The 14,807-nt window shown below is 40.1% G+C and overlaps 1 protein-coding gene across 2 annotated transcripts; it reads left to right on the forward strand.

Annotated features, from left to right (window-relative positions):
- Positions 1-1,895: 1,895 nt before the first annotated feature.
- On the forward strand, positions 1,896-12,992 carry LOC145502370 (uncharacterized). Of its 2 annotated transcripts, XM_081481684.1 has the most exons (5): positions 1,896-1,984; positions 3,722-4,862; positions 5,694-5,854; positions 6,869-7,434; positions 8,903-12,992. In XM_081481684.1, the coding sequence occupies exons 1-5, from the start codon at positions 1,972-1,974 to the stop codon at positions 9,053-9,055; spliced, it is 2,034 nt and encodes a 677-aa protein (XP_081337810.1). In that variant the 5' UTR covers positions 1,896-1,971; the 3' UTR covers positions 9,056-12,992. The 2 variants fall into 2 exon arrangements, with proteins under 2 accessions (XP_081337810.1, XP_081337809.1); XM_081481683.1 differs by lacking the exon at positions 8,903-12,992 and having other exon boundaries at positions 6,869-7,733.
- The last annotated feature ends 1,815 nt before the right edge of the window (positions 12,993-14,807 follow it).

Genomic DNA, 14,807 nt, shown 5'->3' on the forward strand with positions numbered 1-14,807 from the left:
CCACTGTGTAACTTGCGTCCCAGCATAATTTATTCCGTACCATGTGACCGGATCCTGCAAAGGGCCCATTGAAGTAGAAAATTCCATTATTTTTGTCTTACCTTTTGATAGGTTTGAGTGAGCTATATAGCAGTAGTAAACAGAATGTGAAAAGCGGACCATTACAAATGATTTAAATCAGGACTACTGAAAAAAAATATCAAATATACAAACAAACAAGCAAACAAAAGACATTGAGTGTGAGTTGTCGAGTGTCGATGCTGCCTAAAATTAATGCAGTTTCTGAGAACGGGATCGTGCAGTCAAACTCCGTTTATACAGAAAATTTAAGGATAACGGAGAGCTTATTTCCGACAGCATGAAAACCTGTTGTTTCACTGCTCGTGGCCTGAGTCCGCAGTTTCGTAAGCTTTGCTTGGGTCAAACTCGTTCCCAGGCACCTATCTTTGACTCTCAAGAAGAGATAGGACCATAGGCTTGAGAATACAGTACAGCGTTTCGCTCGCGTTACCCAGAGTGTTTTTTTGTTCCTCTAAGCAGTGAACGTTTAAAAATGTTATCAAGCTACCCGTTAAATGCTAGCGTTAAAGCAATACTCTAAAAGTCGAAAATTTTCTTTACCGTGCATGCATCTGCAGATAAATGCTTGAAAACATTTCGAGGAATACTTCGTATAACATAAAATAAAGGATTTTATGAAAAGGATTCAGGAGATTTTTTCATCATGTAACAGATTACATAAAGTATCTTTCAATCCCCCGTAATGTAACCACAACCGTTAATTAACGTGTAATGCAATGTTATAACATAGCGTGTGTTATATGTGATGGTAGCGCTTCGGGCATAGTTGAGGACCGCAATATGGTTTTCTTGCAGCAGAAAGACGTATCAAGCAAATAAATATACGGCAAAAGATACTTTAAAAGGCCTTTAGCATCGCCCCTTGATAATTACGTTACAATTTATTGTCAATTACTGTTGATTTTGGCTATTAACCTTTATGACGTCACGTTAAAGCTCAGTTTTCATTCGGAAATTTTCGCAGTCTCTTTTGCAGCGTTCATTTACCTTCGAGAATGACATGAGAGTGATTTGGATCGTTTTGGTTGCGTTCATATTTACCTTCCTTGCTCCAGGTAAGTTGAATCTTTGCGTTTTTACAAAGAGTTCCAAGTTACTTTCGCTTAAATTTTTGTTTTCCTGCGCTGCCGTTAGCTGGGGTGACTGAATTGGCGGGAATTTTCGACAAAAGTGGAAGTTCTAGAAGAGAAAATAAAAGTTTCCTCCAGCTTTGAAAAAAAAAAAAAAAAAGCATGGACAGTGCTCTGGTCTGTTCTAACGGCTTCAATTACTGAAAAAGTTTGTCTCAAGCTAAATTCTAAGGATACTGTTTGAATTGCGCGTTCGAAATACAACCGAAAACATGCATGCCAAAATCACCTCTCTTTGTTTGATGGAGAGGTCAATGGCGTGACCACCAGGAAGTAACTTCTATTATTCGCTAATTCAATGAGTCGAGAACAGGTATCTTTCGGTAACGTTTATTCTCAGCGCTCAAAGAGATTCAAATGCGTAATTTCAAAACAGTCAGCAAGAACGCCAATCGCGAGCATTTGTGATTTCTCCTATTTGCGCGCTCTGGGAGTGGATTCTTCGGTTTCTTGGACGCACCATGATCCGAGAGATCCTGGATTGACCTGTTTAGTAGAGAAACGCAAAATTTGTTTTCGGATGCTTTCGGATTTAAGAATCCAATCTTGGATTTTCTTAAAGAAACGCAACCAAAGATTTGGGTCTTCACCAGTGATCTCGGGCGATCGACTTCCGGTTTAGTTTCGCGCCAAAATGTTCGCTACCAGGCTCTTTCGCATTTGACGCTCACGGACAAGATGGCGGTTTTCTTGCATATGGTTCTTTCACAAAGCAAAATGTGGAGTTTTTGGTGTGGAATTCTAGGCCCAGAAATCTGTAATGTTAGCACCAGGTATGCTATTCTTCAACGTGCACGTGTAAATAACAGAAAGGTGAATTAATTGTTCGGATAACCTGCGATCGCTCGTCGAGTGCTCCATAATTTATCAAAAGATTCTTGATATTTTCGTGTGATGCTACCGTTTTTCATTTTGTTTTCCTCGGTTACTGAAACTAAATTTGGAGCGCACTGCTTGTAACTTCAATACAAGACTTCGAATTGTTGATTTATGTTTCTAAATTTCTGAAATTTATCTTGTCAGTTCAACCCTTGTTCATTCCAAATTTGAACCTAACTTATTAAGCTTCGGCTTTTAAGGTTTTTTTTAAAACAATTGCTAGCCCACTGCAGATCATGATCACGGACGACAATATTTTACCCATTTATTCTGAAGACGCTGCGATTTGAAAATGAAATTTAAAGACCTTGAAAGTCAAGCTTACTAGGCCATGTTCCATATATGAATATTCTAACATGCTACTTAGGCTCTCTCACTGGAAGACTTGATTTCTAGTTTTGATTAGTGTTATTGTTAGTGAGACTGAACGTTAAAATATCATTTTATTAGAACTGATAAGACTCAAAGTGATTAAAACAAAAATTGTTTCAAACACTAGATTTATTACAATCCATGTGACAGGTTTATATTGTCCAGCTGTAGTAGTAGGATAACCTTATGGGTTTGTGTAAATTTGTGTAGCGTTAGGGTCACCTACTTCCTTGAAAACTAGGCCTACTTAAAAATCGTTCTTAAGTCTGTCAATAAAGGCCATAACCACTAACACCTGCCACAGTTGAGTATGTTTGACAAGCCCTTGATTTTACAGTTGAGCTTGCCTTATAGTTAATACAATTCTCTTAAGAAGATCAGAGTGAATTCGTCGGTTCTTTTGATGTGTCATGATCTGAGGATCTTGGATCACTAATCCTGATCAAGATCGAGGGGGAGGGGGGATACTCCTTGTAAAATTTGATGGGGGTGTGCAGCCCACTTCCCAAAACCCTGATGCTATTTGTGACCAAAATCTGCGATTTTCCCTACCCTATTTATGACCAGACCAAAAATTGATACCCTATTTATGACCATTGCAGCAGACACAGTTACCCTAAACATAATTTTTGATGTGCTTTTGTTTTTTATGGTGTAATCAATAATGATGAAAAAGTAGTTTACTCTACAAAACATACTGAATTCAAGACTAGAGTACAAAAACCATACCCTATTTTAAAAGACCAAAAGGGCTAAATCAATACCCTATTTATGACCAAAACGGCTGAAACGCTGTACCCTCTGGGGCCTCACATACTTATATAGCCCATAAAGGGAGTACCCTCTCCCCCGCCCCAGGTCAAGATCACCCCAAAGGAATATGCTCAAGTCAGAGCTATTACTTAAGAAATGAAATAAAGTATGTTGTGATAAGGCCATGGTATAAACATGATCCACAAACACAGACCGACAGTTTAAGTGACTGAAAGAATTAAGGAGAAGAAAGTTGCTGGCAGCAACCCTGTAAGTTCACAAATGTTTTTCTTCTCTGTCCCTCTGAAAGTTCATCCATGAATTGAAGAATGGAATTTATAAACACAAAATGTATTTCCAGCAAATGAGCTGAGTGCTAAAATTATTGATTTATACACATTGCTGGCTATGATGTTGATGAAGGAAAGGATTTAAGTTTGATTCAATTAACTGCATTGATACTCTTACTGTTAACAGAAATATCTACTCATGTTTTGTTTTCCTAGGGAATTCTATACCATCAAGAAATCCCAAAGTGGCAAATATTTCTCCCAGGCTACCTTCAGACTCTGTCAAGCACAGACCTGAGGGGACCAAAGATAATGTTATTGGATCTGGCTCATATGTCAATGACAAACCATCTTCTAATACCCCATCTTGGGCGACTCAAAAGGGCAAAGAGTTGTTCATGTCAAGTGAATTGAACAAACTGTTGAAGCTCAAGCACATCCATTTGCAAAAACATTTTTCCAAGGAAGATGCACATCTTCTGAAATCGAGACCAAGCCTACTGGCTTCTTTTAATAAGGAACTAAAGGATGCCAGACGTCATTCTCCTAAAGTGAGAGATGCTCATTTACATGTATTACCAAAGTCCATACATGGGACTACTATGAATGCAAACAAACAGGGTCCAGAGATCCATGACCAAGTGAGTAACAGTGCGCCTGAAGATATGGAGCTTCGATCAGACACAGATAATCTGTCATTGGACACTGAGTGGAGCTCCACTGCACCTGAAGATGTGGGCCTTGAATCGGAAGCAGATAAAGTGCCATTATCATTCTTTGAGTGGGATGCTGGATCACCTCAAACTCATGAGCCTGAATTGAAGCACAATGTATTTTCATCCCTGGATATTGAGTCAGATACTGGGGTAGCTCCAGGAGCAGCAGAATCGAAAGTAATGCCATCGGAACGATCTCAATCGTCCTCTCAAGATAACCCAGAATCTGTGCCATCGGTGGAAGCCCCTGAACAGGACACAGCTGAAAAAGAGAAATTGAAATTGCCCATGAAACTTCCCAATACTGTTGTTATGAAAGAGCTTCCCTCCAAAGGCAAGGAATTTGAGACAAAAAACACAAATTATTTGTCAGTGAAAATCTCAAAGAAGGTAGCAAAAACACCAGCATCATCTGGTTCTCGCTGGAGTGGTATCCCCATGCATCATGGGAAAAATGGTAATTTAAATCTCAATATTAGATTGGAGTCACTTGGTAATCAGGGTGTTCATACCAAGAAAGGAAAAATCAAAAGGTCAGAAAAGGAAAGTGGAGGAGCTGTCGTTAGGGTTCTAAATATATTATTCGTCTTTGGAGGACTGTTGGTGGTATTAATGATGGCTGCCTTTTTCGCTTTTGCTTGGTAAGTTAAACCTATGTACATTAATGTTTAATTTCTATACTTTTGTTTGGATGTTATAAGCATGTAGTTGTTACCACCACGAGCTACACATATCCAGTGCCTTCAGTATTTAATAAAATACATCAAAATTTAATGTGGCTAAATATGATTTAGGCAAAGTTAGACTCAAACCAATGCAGTCAGCGGTTTCCCCTTTTACGGTACATGACTTGCGGGGTGGCCCTTTGGAGATTTGCAGGGCTGTTGTCTCACATTGCATGGTACGTATTGTGCTGCCAGCTGATCGTTGCGGATCATTTGCTTGTACTTTGGCGAATCTTTACGGATTCTCGCCCCTTCCCGTCCCTCTCTCTTGGTTGCTGGTCTCTAGGTAAGTACGGGTCAGGTAAGTTGTTTCCACTGATTCAATCAGTGTGACGGTGCCAGTTAGTGGCTGCTTTTGGGGGTGGTTCCCGCTTCCAGGGTTGCCATGGATACCTTCCCTTCCGCATACGGCTTCTGCCCTCCGCTAACCTTTCAGGCACCAGTTCCCAAGCTCATCTATTTGTGATGAGTTTAATTCTGCTAAAATTCATCCTACATCAGTTAGCATTCACAGGCATCGCTATTCTTGGGGTCTCAAAAGTCTTGACCTGAAGCAAAATGTTTCCCTGGGGAGCCCTGCCACCTAGGTAATCAGCTAGCCTGCGTATACAGCCGCCTCTCATTCGTAGTAGCGGGAGCGAATGAGAGGTGGCTGTATTCGTAGGCTAGTAATCAGCTTACACAGGTATTATTACAAAGTAAATGTCTTCAATAGACTTAATTAATGCATTGTTATTTTTTGCTCAGGCCACTGAGAAAATATTATCAAAAGTTATCCCAGCAAGTGAACAACAGAGAGGTGGAATCTGGCCTGGGTGATGGCGATGTCCGAGTGAATAGAAACCAACCTCAACGTTACCACTCACCCTGTCAGCAGGAACCAATGTCAGAGTTTTATCAAAATCCAGGTACAAAAACATTTTTAATCAATAGGTTAGGTTACATTATAAGTTTCCTTTTGGGCCTACTTATTGGTCTTATTGGGCTTATTCGTCAATCTACTTTCATTTACAAGACTCTTCAGTATCTTAGTGTACCTGTAATTTACCTCGTAATGTGCTGAAGAAGTCGGAGTCAAAGTAGTTGAAGGGTGCTATTTCATCCTTTACTTTTGCGCTCTTGTTACTTCCCCGTGTACTTTGCAAACAGAACAAAGACATGTACAGAACAAAACGCGGTCAATCCTGTTTTGTTTTGTTTTGTTTTTTTGTTTTGTTTATTTTGGGTGATCTCATTCCTTAAAACAGTAATGAAGATTCAATCAATCTTCAATCTTTAATAAACATGATATCTTATCATAATAATGGTCCTACTATAGGAGTTGTGTGAAAAATTGTTCAAAGAATACATTACCTATATTACTAGGAATACATCAATTAAATTAAGTAACAAACTACTTAATTAACAGACGTACAATTAAAAACCTATATAATAAAACTTTCCTTAATATATAGTGTATTAAAAGTAATCTTTCCCATTGAATGAGGTTTTAAAAACATGTTAACTAGGCAGGGTTTGATTTCCGAGGGAATTTTGTTCCGTAGAACAGACCTTCTGTAGGGTAAGCTTCCTTTGGCATACTCAGTTCGTGGTCTGGGGCATAGCAATTTATATTTTATGTTTACATGTGAGTAATTTATTCTTTTACTGCTAGTTTACTCCACTCTACCAGTTGGAGAAAATCAGACAGATATTTCACCCTACTCTTCTTTTGTGCTCTTGTTACTTCCTCGCCTGTTTTATAAACAGAACAAAAGAGATGCACAGAACAAAGCTCAGTCAATCCTGTTTTTTGTTGTTGTTGTTTGTTGTTTGTTGTTTGTTTTTGTTTTGTTTTGTTTTGTTTGTTAATTTTGGTTAATTCATCTCATTCGTTAAAACAGTGAAAAGGATTCAATCAATCATCAATTTTTTTATGGCAGGAAATAGTGGCAATGTGTCTGTGAGTGACAGGCGGGCCTACTTCCGTGGAGGGGTGCAAGCTTGTCAAACCACAAGCGCGCCCAAGAAGAGCGAGAAAAAGACAAAGGATGAAGTTATTTCTGACGACAAGAAGAGGGACCCTCGAAACGTGGAAAGGAGGAAGATAATCAAACAGCAAACTTCCCAAAGAAGAGCCTCGCTTGCTGACAGCATCGCTATTGCCAAATCAGTTATCGATGGGCATTCAAAGAACAGACAGTTTGAGAAGAAGGCCTCTGAAAGGCGGCGTGTGATCAAACAATCGACGTCTGCCCCTGGGTCATCAACTGGGGAGAAACCACGGTGCATGTCTTTTTTCCAAGAGCTGGAAACCGCTTGTTCGGTGATAATGCCAGGCGCTGATCACCAAAAGAGTGTGGAAAGGTCAAAGGACAGACGTCGCACAATTAAGGATCGCTCTGACGGAAAGAGGCGGAGATCACTGGCAGAGGAGATTGAAGATGCTAAGAAAGTTATTGTGGATAGTAAGAGGAAGTACGAAACATCACCTGCTGTAGTGGATGAGGTCAGAGATCAAAATGCAATTTTTCTTTTCAATACCAATACAGTCATACACTCCCGAAAGGGGGGTGGGGGTGGGGACTTTGTTAGTCTTTGTGTTGGGGTGTGCTGCTGGCACACTGAAACTCTTACTATCGTAGTCCAACATACGCTAACTTAACTGATATCTCATGTAGGCACTTACAAGTTCAATTTCCGTTATGAACCCCGGGTAAAGAATCCTGTTCTATGCTAAATTCTTTATACTCAGCCTCTGGCCAATTTCCCGGTAAATTACACTCTATTCTAAACCAAAACTGTCTGATTTCTATACCTATATATACCAGACTAAACTACCTGAAAACCACGCCCTTCGCAGCAGCATATAAATGGACTGATGCTGGGAAATATCGCGTCTAAATAAAACTATCGTATCTTATCGCATCGTATCGTAGATAACTATATAGCTTATATATGGGAGTACCCCCACAGAAAGGGGGGGGGGGGGGCAGCAATTAAGAAATTGAAAACATTTTCTGTGTTCCTATCGAGTTATTCTCTTTCCTCGGGCCATCGTTACGTCAACAGCTCGTGCTAGGTCTTTGTCTCTATCGAGTTGTGGTATAAATGTACTAGAGTTCTATCACGAATGCAGTTTTCTTACAGGCTGCGCAACTCGCCATCTATTCTATTTTAATAGAATTCTACTAGAATACTAATGCAAATGCTGTAATCTGAGTGGCTGAGCCATTGAACACTATCAGCCATTAGTGTGCAGTGGCTGGAGGTCGTCTAGGAAATGACGACGTTTTTTTCGTTTTTCCGAAGTTTTGGAGGAAAATTTTGATGCAAATAGACAATTAAATTCCTGAGAAGTCTAAACGAAGGACATTTACGGTTTCTTGACTTTTAAAAAAGTTGAAATTATTGAAAATACTGATGTGCGCGCGCACACACAACTTCAATTTTGAATGACAATTCAATCCGAGCGATCTTTTTCAGGCGCAAAGTTAAATACATCAAGAAAAAACTGGAAATCGTTATTTGAAGTAAATTTTAGTACGAATTCTATTAAAACAATTAGATTATTCGCTCTCGATGTATATGAGGTGATAAATGAATCGGCCTTCGGCCTCATCAACTATCACCTCATAGAAATCTCGAGTTCATAATCTAATTGTTAAGTAGATAGTAAGTGGCCTAGCAGTGCGCGGTTGTTAACGAAATAGCGGCCGCTTCTTTTCGTTTTCGAAGTTTAGGTGAAGAGGATTAGATAAAGTTTTGAATGACAAGTGGTAGTTTTATCTAAAACAATTTAGTTATTCGCTCTTGATTTCTATGCATGATAGGAATCTCGAAGTCACAAGTAATTGTTAAATGGAAGTATGGCTTTCAGCATGCGCTCAACACCAGCTGTTTTATGCTAGCATCCAATTGACAAAAGCTTCCAGCCCAATTCACAATTTTCCTGCTTTTTTTTGCAACAATGACAGGCGATGCTTGTTGGACAAAGGCCACGTAGTTGGGCGACCTACAGCTATACTGATATACTCGACCTTCTTCCCCAATTCAAAGGTAAGCGGCCTGATCCAGAGGCATATGATGCTAGAAATGCTGCCCAGAGTGGTATGTATATATTTATATAACCTCTATTTACCCTCGGCAATGTTTATAGAACAAGTGCTAGTGGGGTCGAGCAAACAACTGAGACAAATAATTCAAATTGGACATAACATTGGTGATGTTGACAAGTCTACAAGGTGATCAGTTTATTGTTATGACTCATTCGCGACTGGTGCGGTGGTCCAGTTGTTATTTCATGAATTGTTAGGATCCAGAGATCGTTGCTTAAGCCCCGGCTGGCGATTAACGCGTTGCGTTTTTAAACAAAATACTTCTCTCTGTCATAGCGACTCTCTCTACTCCAGAGTATTATTAGAACTCACAATACCTGCCGATCAACATCTTAATCGCAGCCGCCTACATTTGAACAGAACTGGGACCTCTTTTTAGTCAGAATTTTATTTCGTATATTAATGGTCAGTAGGAGTTTGCCGTAGGGGAGTCCGAGGACATCGAGAGCTCCGTGCTGATAGGTGAAAACCGTAGGTTTAATTTTTTTTTTTAATCGAGGCCTCTATTAACAGTTTAAGGGCTCATATTGAAATTCTCACCATCAATGAATCGAAATTAGATAATGCAATTAACGACCATGAAGTCTATATACCGGGTTTTGAACTTGTTCGGCGAGACAGACAAATTAACGGTCGAAAAGGTGGCGGGGCCTGCTTTTGCCTGCGCAGTAACCTTAATTTTAAAGGATGCGAGGAGCTTATAATTGATAGGCTCGAATGTTTAACTGTCGAAATAAGTAAACCCCACTCTCGACCATTTCTGGTTAGTACCTGGTATAAACCTCCCAACTCTCCTCCTGACTTGTTTAACGACTTTGAAAATTTAATTAGAAGAATTGATGGTTCTAACCGGGAGCTCTATCTTGTCGGTGATATTAATACAAACCAGTTACCAGGTGTCGCAGATAGCAATTCTTCCAAACTCATCAATGTTTGAGAGATTTTTGGTCTTAGTCAAGTGATTACGTAGCCAACGAGAGTAACAGCCCATTCTCAGCCCCTAATTGACCTATGCATAACTAATACTCCAGACCGTAAAATAGAGTGGAACCCCGTTAATCCGGTCACCAACGAGCCACAAAAGTCTGGCCGTATTAACGGGGTGGCCGTATTAAAGGGGGTTCTTTAAATAAGAAAATGACTGACTGAGCTTTTATTCGGGACAGAATAAAGTGGCCGTAATAACGGTGCACGTAAGGCGGGGTTCCACCGTAGTTAGATCATCTAATTCGCAAAACAGATTACACCATCCCCGGGTGTGTTAAGATTATCAGTACTCGAAGTTTTAAAAATTTCATTAAGGAGGAGTTTCTAGTGGACCTTGAATTAAGACAATCAAATGCCATTGGTATATTCTCTGACCCCAACGAAATGTGGGAGGTTTGGAAGAATCAGTTTCTGACCTGTATCAGTAAACATGCCCTTTGAAATCGAAAAAAAATTGGAAACAAGAACTCCCCGTGGATTACTTATGAGTTAATTTCCGTTATTTCTTGACTTTTTAAGAAAATAGTAAAATCTAAGATGGCGGATCCAAGAAGGCGGGTCACAGTGACATCATAACCAACAAAAATGGTATCAACTTGTAGAGCAGGCTCGGGGTTATCTAATCAATGTCAATTTATTTCACTGTGCCTTAACAGAAGGAAAACCCAAGGGGGGATCCATCAACCCCCGCCTCCCCTTTGTACCACGGTGGGGGTATGAGTTAGCTTGTGCGTCCGAGGGATAATGTTTCAACCGTGTTGGTCTTGGTCTCAAATAGGGTATGTCTTTTGCACTCTAGTCTTGAATTGGTTATGCGGAGGTCAATAAGGAGGCGTTTCCAGCGGACATTGAACTAAGACAATGGCATGCCATGAGTATATTCTCTGACCCCAACGAAATGTGGGAGGTTTGGAAAAATCAGTTTCCGACCTGTATCGATTAAAAAAGAATTGGAAACAAGAAGTCCCCGTGGATTACGTATGAGGTAACACTTAAAATGAGTAAAAGGGACGGACTTCCTGACAAAGGAGGCGGAACGAACTAGAAATCCGTCTTGCTGGGCTGATTTTAAAGCAGCGAGAAATGAAATGAACAAATTATTCAATTAAATATGCCAAACGTAATTACTTTAGCGATAACCTTGCTGCGAACAGAAAAGATCCCCGTAAAACTTGGCAGCTAATTAATGAGCTGAGCTCTCGTCAACATATGAAGAAAGTTATTGCTGATGTTGAAATCGGGGACATGAAAATTAGCTCTGCATCTGAAATGGCGGAAGCCTCTAACTGCCATTTCGTAAACATTAGACATGAATTGGCAAGAGACAGTTCCAAAGTTATCTTATCTCAACAAACACGACTTTCTCTTTCAAAAGTTGTTGCTCCAATGAAGTCCGAACTGGAAACTAAGAAAGCGACTGGATTGGATAATTTGTCATCCAAGATGCTTAAAATAGCGGCCGGTGTTCTGGCTCCATCCCTGGCGTTCTTGTTTAATCAGTCGATTTCCTCTGGTATTGTTCCAACTGAATGGAAGTTAGCTAGAGTGACGCCAATTTTCAAAAAGGGTAAAAGACAAGACGTTATAACAACTACCGGCCAATCTCGATTATTCCTGCTGTCGCTAAGGTGTTCGAAAGAATAATTTACGACCAATTTCACAAGTATCTCAATGATAACGATCTCTTAGCCAACTGTCAGTCCGGCTTTAGATCACTTCACAGTACACTAACGTCCTTGATTGAAGCTTCCAACAGTTGGTCTGTCAATATTGGCAACGGTCTTACAAATGGTGTAATATTCATATTAGATTTAAAAAAAGGCTTTCGACACCATTGACCATAAGATTATTTTACGAAAGCTAGCTAGCTATGGCAATGAACAAGGGGCCCTAAAGTGGTTTGACTCCTATCTAAGCGATCATCAACAGAAGTGTCTAGTTTATGTTGAGCTGTCTGGTGCACGTGCTGTCACCTGTGGTGTCCCACAGGGAAGCCTTATTGGTCCCCTTCTTTTCCTGATTTATATTAACGACTTGCCGAACGGCCTGAGTAAAGCCTTACCACGAATGTACGCCGACGACACAAGTATCAGCATCGCCGCCAGTAGCTTACCAGAGCTTGAATCAGCACTGAACACTGAACTAGCTAAACTTCATAAATGGCTTAATGTAAATAAGCTTAGCCTGAATATTGCTAAAACCGAACTAATGTTAGTAGGCTCACGTCAGAGACTTGATACTACATGTACCATTCGCCTTTCACTTACTATACAAATTGAAGGTCGCGAAATTGATAGAGTGCTCCACACCAAATCCTTAGGAGTCTACATCGATTAAAATCTGTCGTGGTCCAAACATGTTAATGAGACTGCCAAGGTTATGTCCTCTGGTATAGGTGCACTTAAAAGGTTAAGACCGTTCATTTGCGAAGATACAGCTATATAGAGCTGTTATCGAACCATATTTCGATTATTGCTGTCCTGTGTGGGACGTTCTCAACAGCGAGTTAGCCGACAAATTACAAAAACTACAAAATTGCGCCATTAGGGTTATCACCAAGTCTGATTACTATTCTAGCGCTACCGCCCTCCGCGGTAAGCTCGGACGGATAATTTCAATATCAGAAGGAAAAAGCAGAAATTGAAATTAATGTTTAAAACTTTGAACGATCAGTCTCTGGAGTACCTGAAAGGCATATTTCAACCCTTCAGCACTCACTATGGACTCAGAAATATTGAAAACAGACTGGCTCTGCCTAAGCCCCATGCCGATTTTTTGAAACTGTTGCTACAGTTGGGGCACATTTGTGGAATAACCTTCCATCTAACGTCAGAGCCATTAGATCTTTTATTAACTTTAGAAATGAGACAATATAAATCGCCAACTGTACTCTTCGTACTCCAACACGGCAAACATGTAAATCAGTTTTTTTTTTTTTTAATCTCAATCTTGTAACTGATGTTTTTACCGTGTCTAAATAAAGTGTATGTCTATGTCTACATGTCTACCTTTGTGCAACAATAGTTGTGGAGGGGTGGGGGAGTGGGGGTCTCATCTTGCTTTGGGGATAGCAGTTCTTCTGTTCACTTTATTAGTTACCGAATGATAACTAAAGAAGTGCCAGGCAGACAGAAAATTCACCATCTTTATTAACTTATCAGTGCCAGCCAGTGTTAGCCAATAATTTGTTTTTTGTTGTAAATGTTTGTAGTGAGTTAAGTTCACTTACTGTAAAGCTTTAAAGTCAAGCGTTAAGTTTGGGCAGGAATAGGGTATCGATTTCGTCCATGATGGTCTCAAATAGGGTATAGCTTATGCACTCTAGTCTTGAGCTGGGTACGTTTTTTAAGAAGTTATCCTAGCTAGGGAACTTATTATAAGGCAGGTCTGAAAACAGGGATATTAATTTAAGGGTCAGGTCTTAAATAGACCCTCGAATTTTTGCTCAAGTCTTAACTAGTTTAGAGAAAATTACAGATTTTGGACCTAAATACGGTAAGGGTCTTGGGATGCGGGCCAGACACGCCTAAAAAGATTTCTGGGTGCCCCCAGGAGGCTTACCTAACTAATTTTAGTTTGTTAGATTGATTTAGTTTATTAACTGACAGTTATCTTTTCCTTTTTTTCGTCAGATTTGACCGCTGAATGACTGCTGCTTGCTATGCGAACACAGTTAGATATTATTGCTCACTGCACGGGCATCTTTGCCGACTAAGAGTATTTAATTTAATACTTCACCATTTATGTTTTTGTTACAAGCGCTTCGTCTCCACAATGTAAATGCATACAGTAACAAAAACATGAGATATGAATACATTCCACTGCATGGAAAAGTCTCCGATAATAAATTTATTCACGCAGTGTGTTTTAAATATTTTTCTCCTGGAATCCTTTTTCACATTTTCACAAGAGTAAACTCAAACACCTCACTCAGAAGAACTAGTGGGGGGGGGGGGGGGTCAATTTCCCTATTGAGAGGGAGAGGGGGAAGGGGGTTAACACCCTGGCCTCGGATTAAGAAACCCTAGAATACGGGTTATATGGTGTTGCATTTTTGACCAACTAGTATAATGGAGCAAGTAAAATGGAGAGGACCCCCAGGGTAACTGCGATACCTGGGGGTAACCTCCGCTCTTCCTCCTGATGTATCATTACTCCTAGTCACTATGGTAACAAGCGAGAGGCTCCGGTTTCTTAGCATTTAGGAACAGGCCTGTTACGTTTTTAGCGTTAACTTTAATTCGATATGTTGATACAAAAAGACACATTAATGGCAATTAGAGAAAATTGTACGTGTTTTTAATATGTGAGACAAGTTTGTTCGTTTGTTTGCTTGTCTACGTTACTCCCCGATAAGGGCTCCTTTCCCGAACAGCGGCTGGTAATCGAGCCTAGGTCTTCTGGGCCGGGTTGTTCAAAGCCCGATTAAGCTAACTCAGGATTAGCAAGAATTTTTAATTTCCGTTTTGTAACTTTTCGGTGAGGTTTTCTGTTTTTAATGTTTGTCCTCCAGTTTTGAGCTTGACTAAGCTCAAACTACACAAAACGTGAGCGGTAAAAAACATTTTTATACAAGAAAAATTAATGCTTCGGTTAACTTTAAATCCTGGGTTAGCGTTAACCGGCTTTCGAACAACCCGGCCCTGGGGCCCGTTTCTCGAAAGCCCCGGAAACTTTTCAGGCCCGTAAAGCCATTTTTAGTTCATCTGTATCTAAAAACGGAGAAGTGTATACGCCTGAAACTTCTTGTATGAAGGGAACCTCTGTTCACATTAAG

The sequence above is a fragment of the Orbicella franksi genome, chromosome 11 (genome assembly GCF_964199315.1).
Source record: "Orbicella franksi chromosome 11, jaOrbFran1.1, whole genome shotgun sequence".
NCBI classification, from domain to species: Eukaryota; Metazoa; Cnidaria; class Anthozoa; order Scleractinia; family Merulinidae; genus Orbicella; species Orbicella franksi.

Bases quoted from the DNA above. Each gene is read 5' to 3' on its own strand.
- LOC145502370 (XM_081481683.1), top strand. The intron at 4,863-5,693 runs GTAAGTTAAACC...TTTTTTGCTCAG, and splicing joins GCCTTTTTCGCTTTTGCTTG to GCCACTGAGAAAATATTATC. The intron at 5,855-6,868 runs GTACAAAAACAT...TTTTTATGGCAG, and splicing joins AGAGTTTTATCAAAATCCAG to GAAATAGTGGCAATGTGTCT.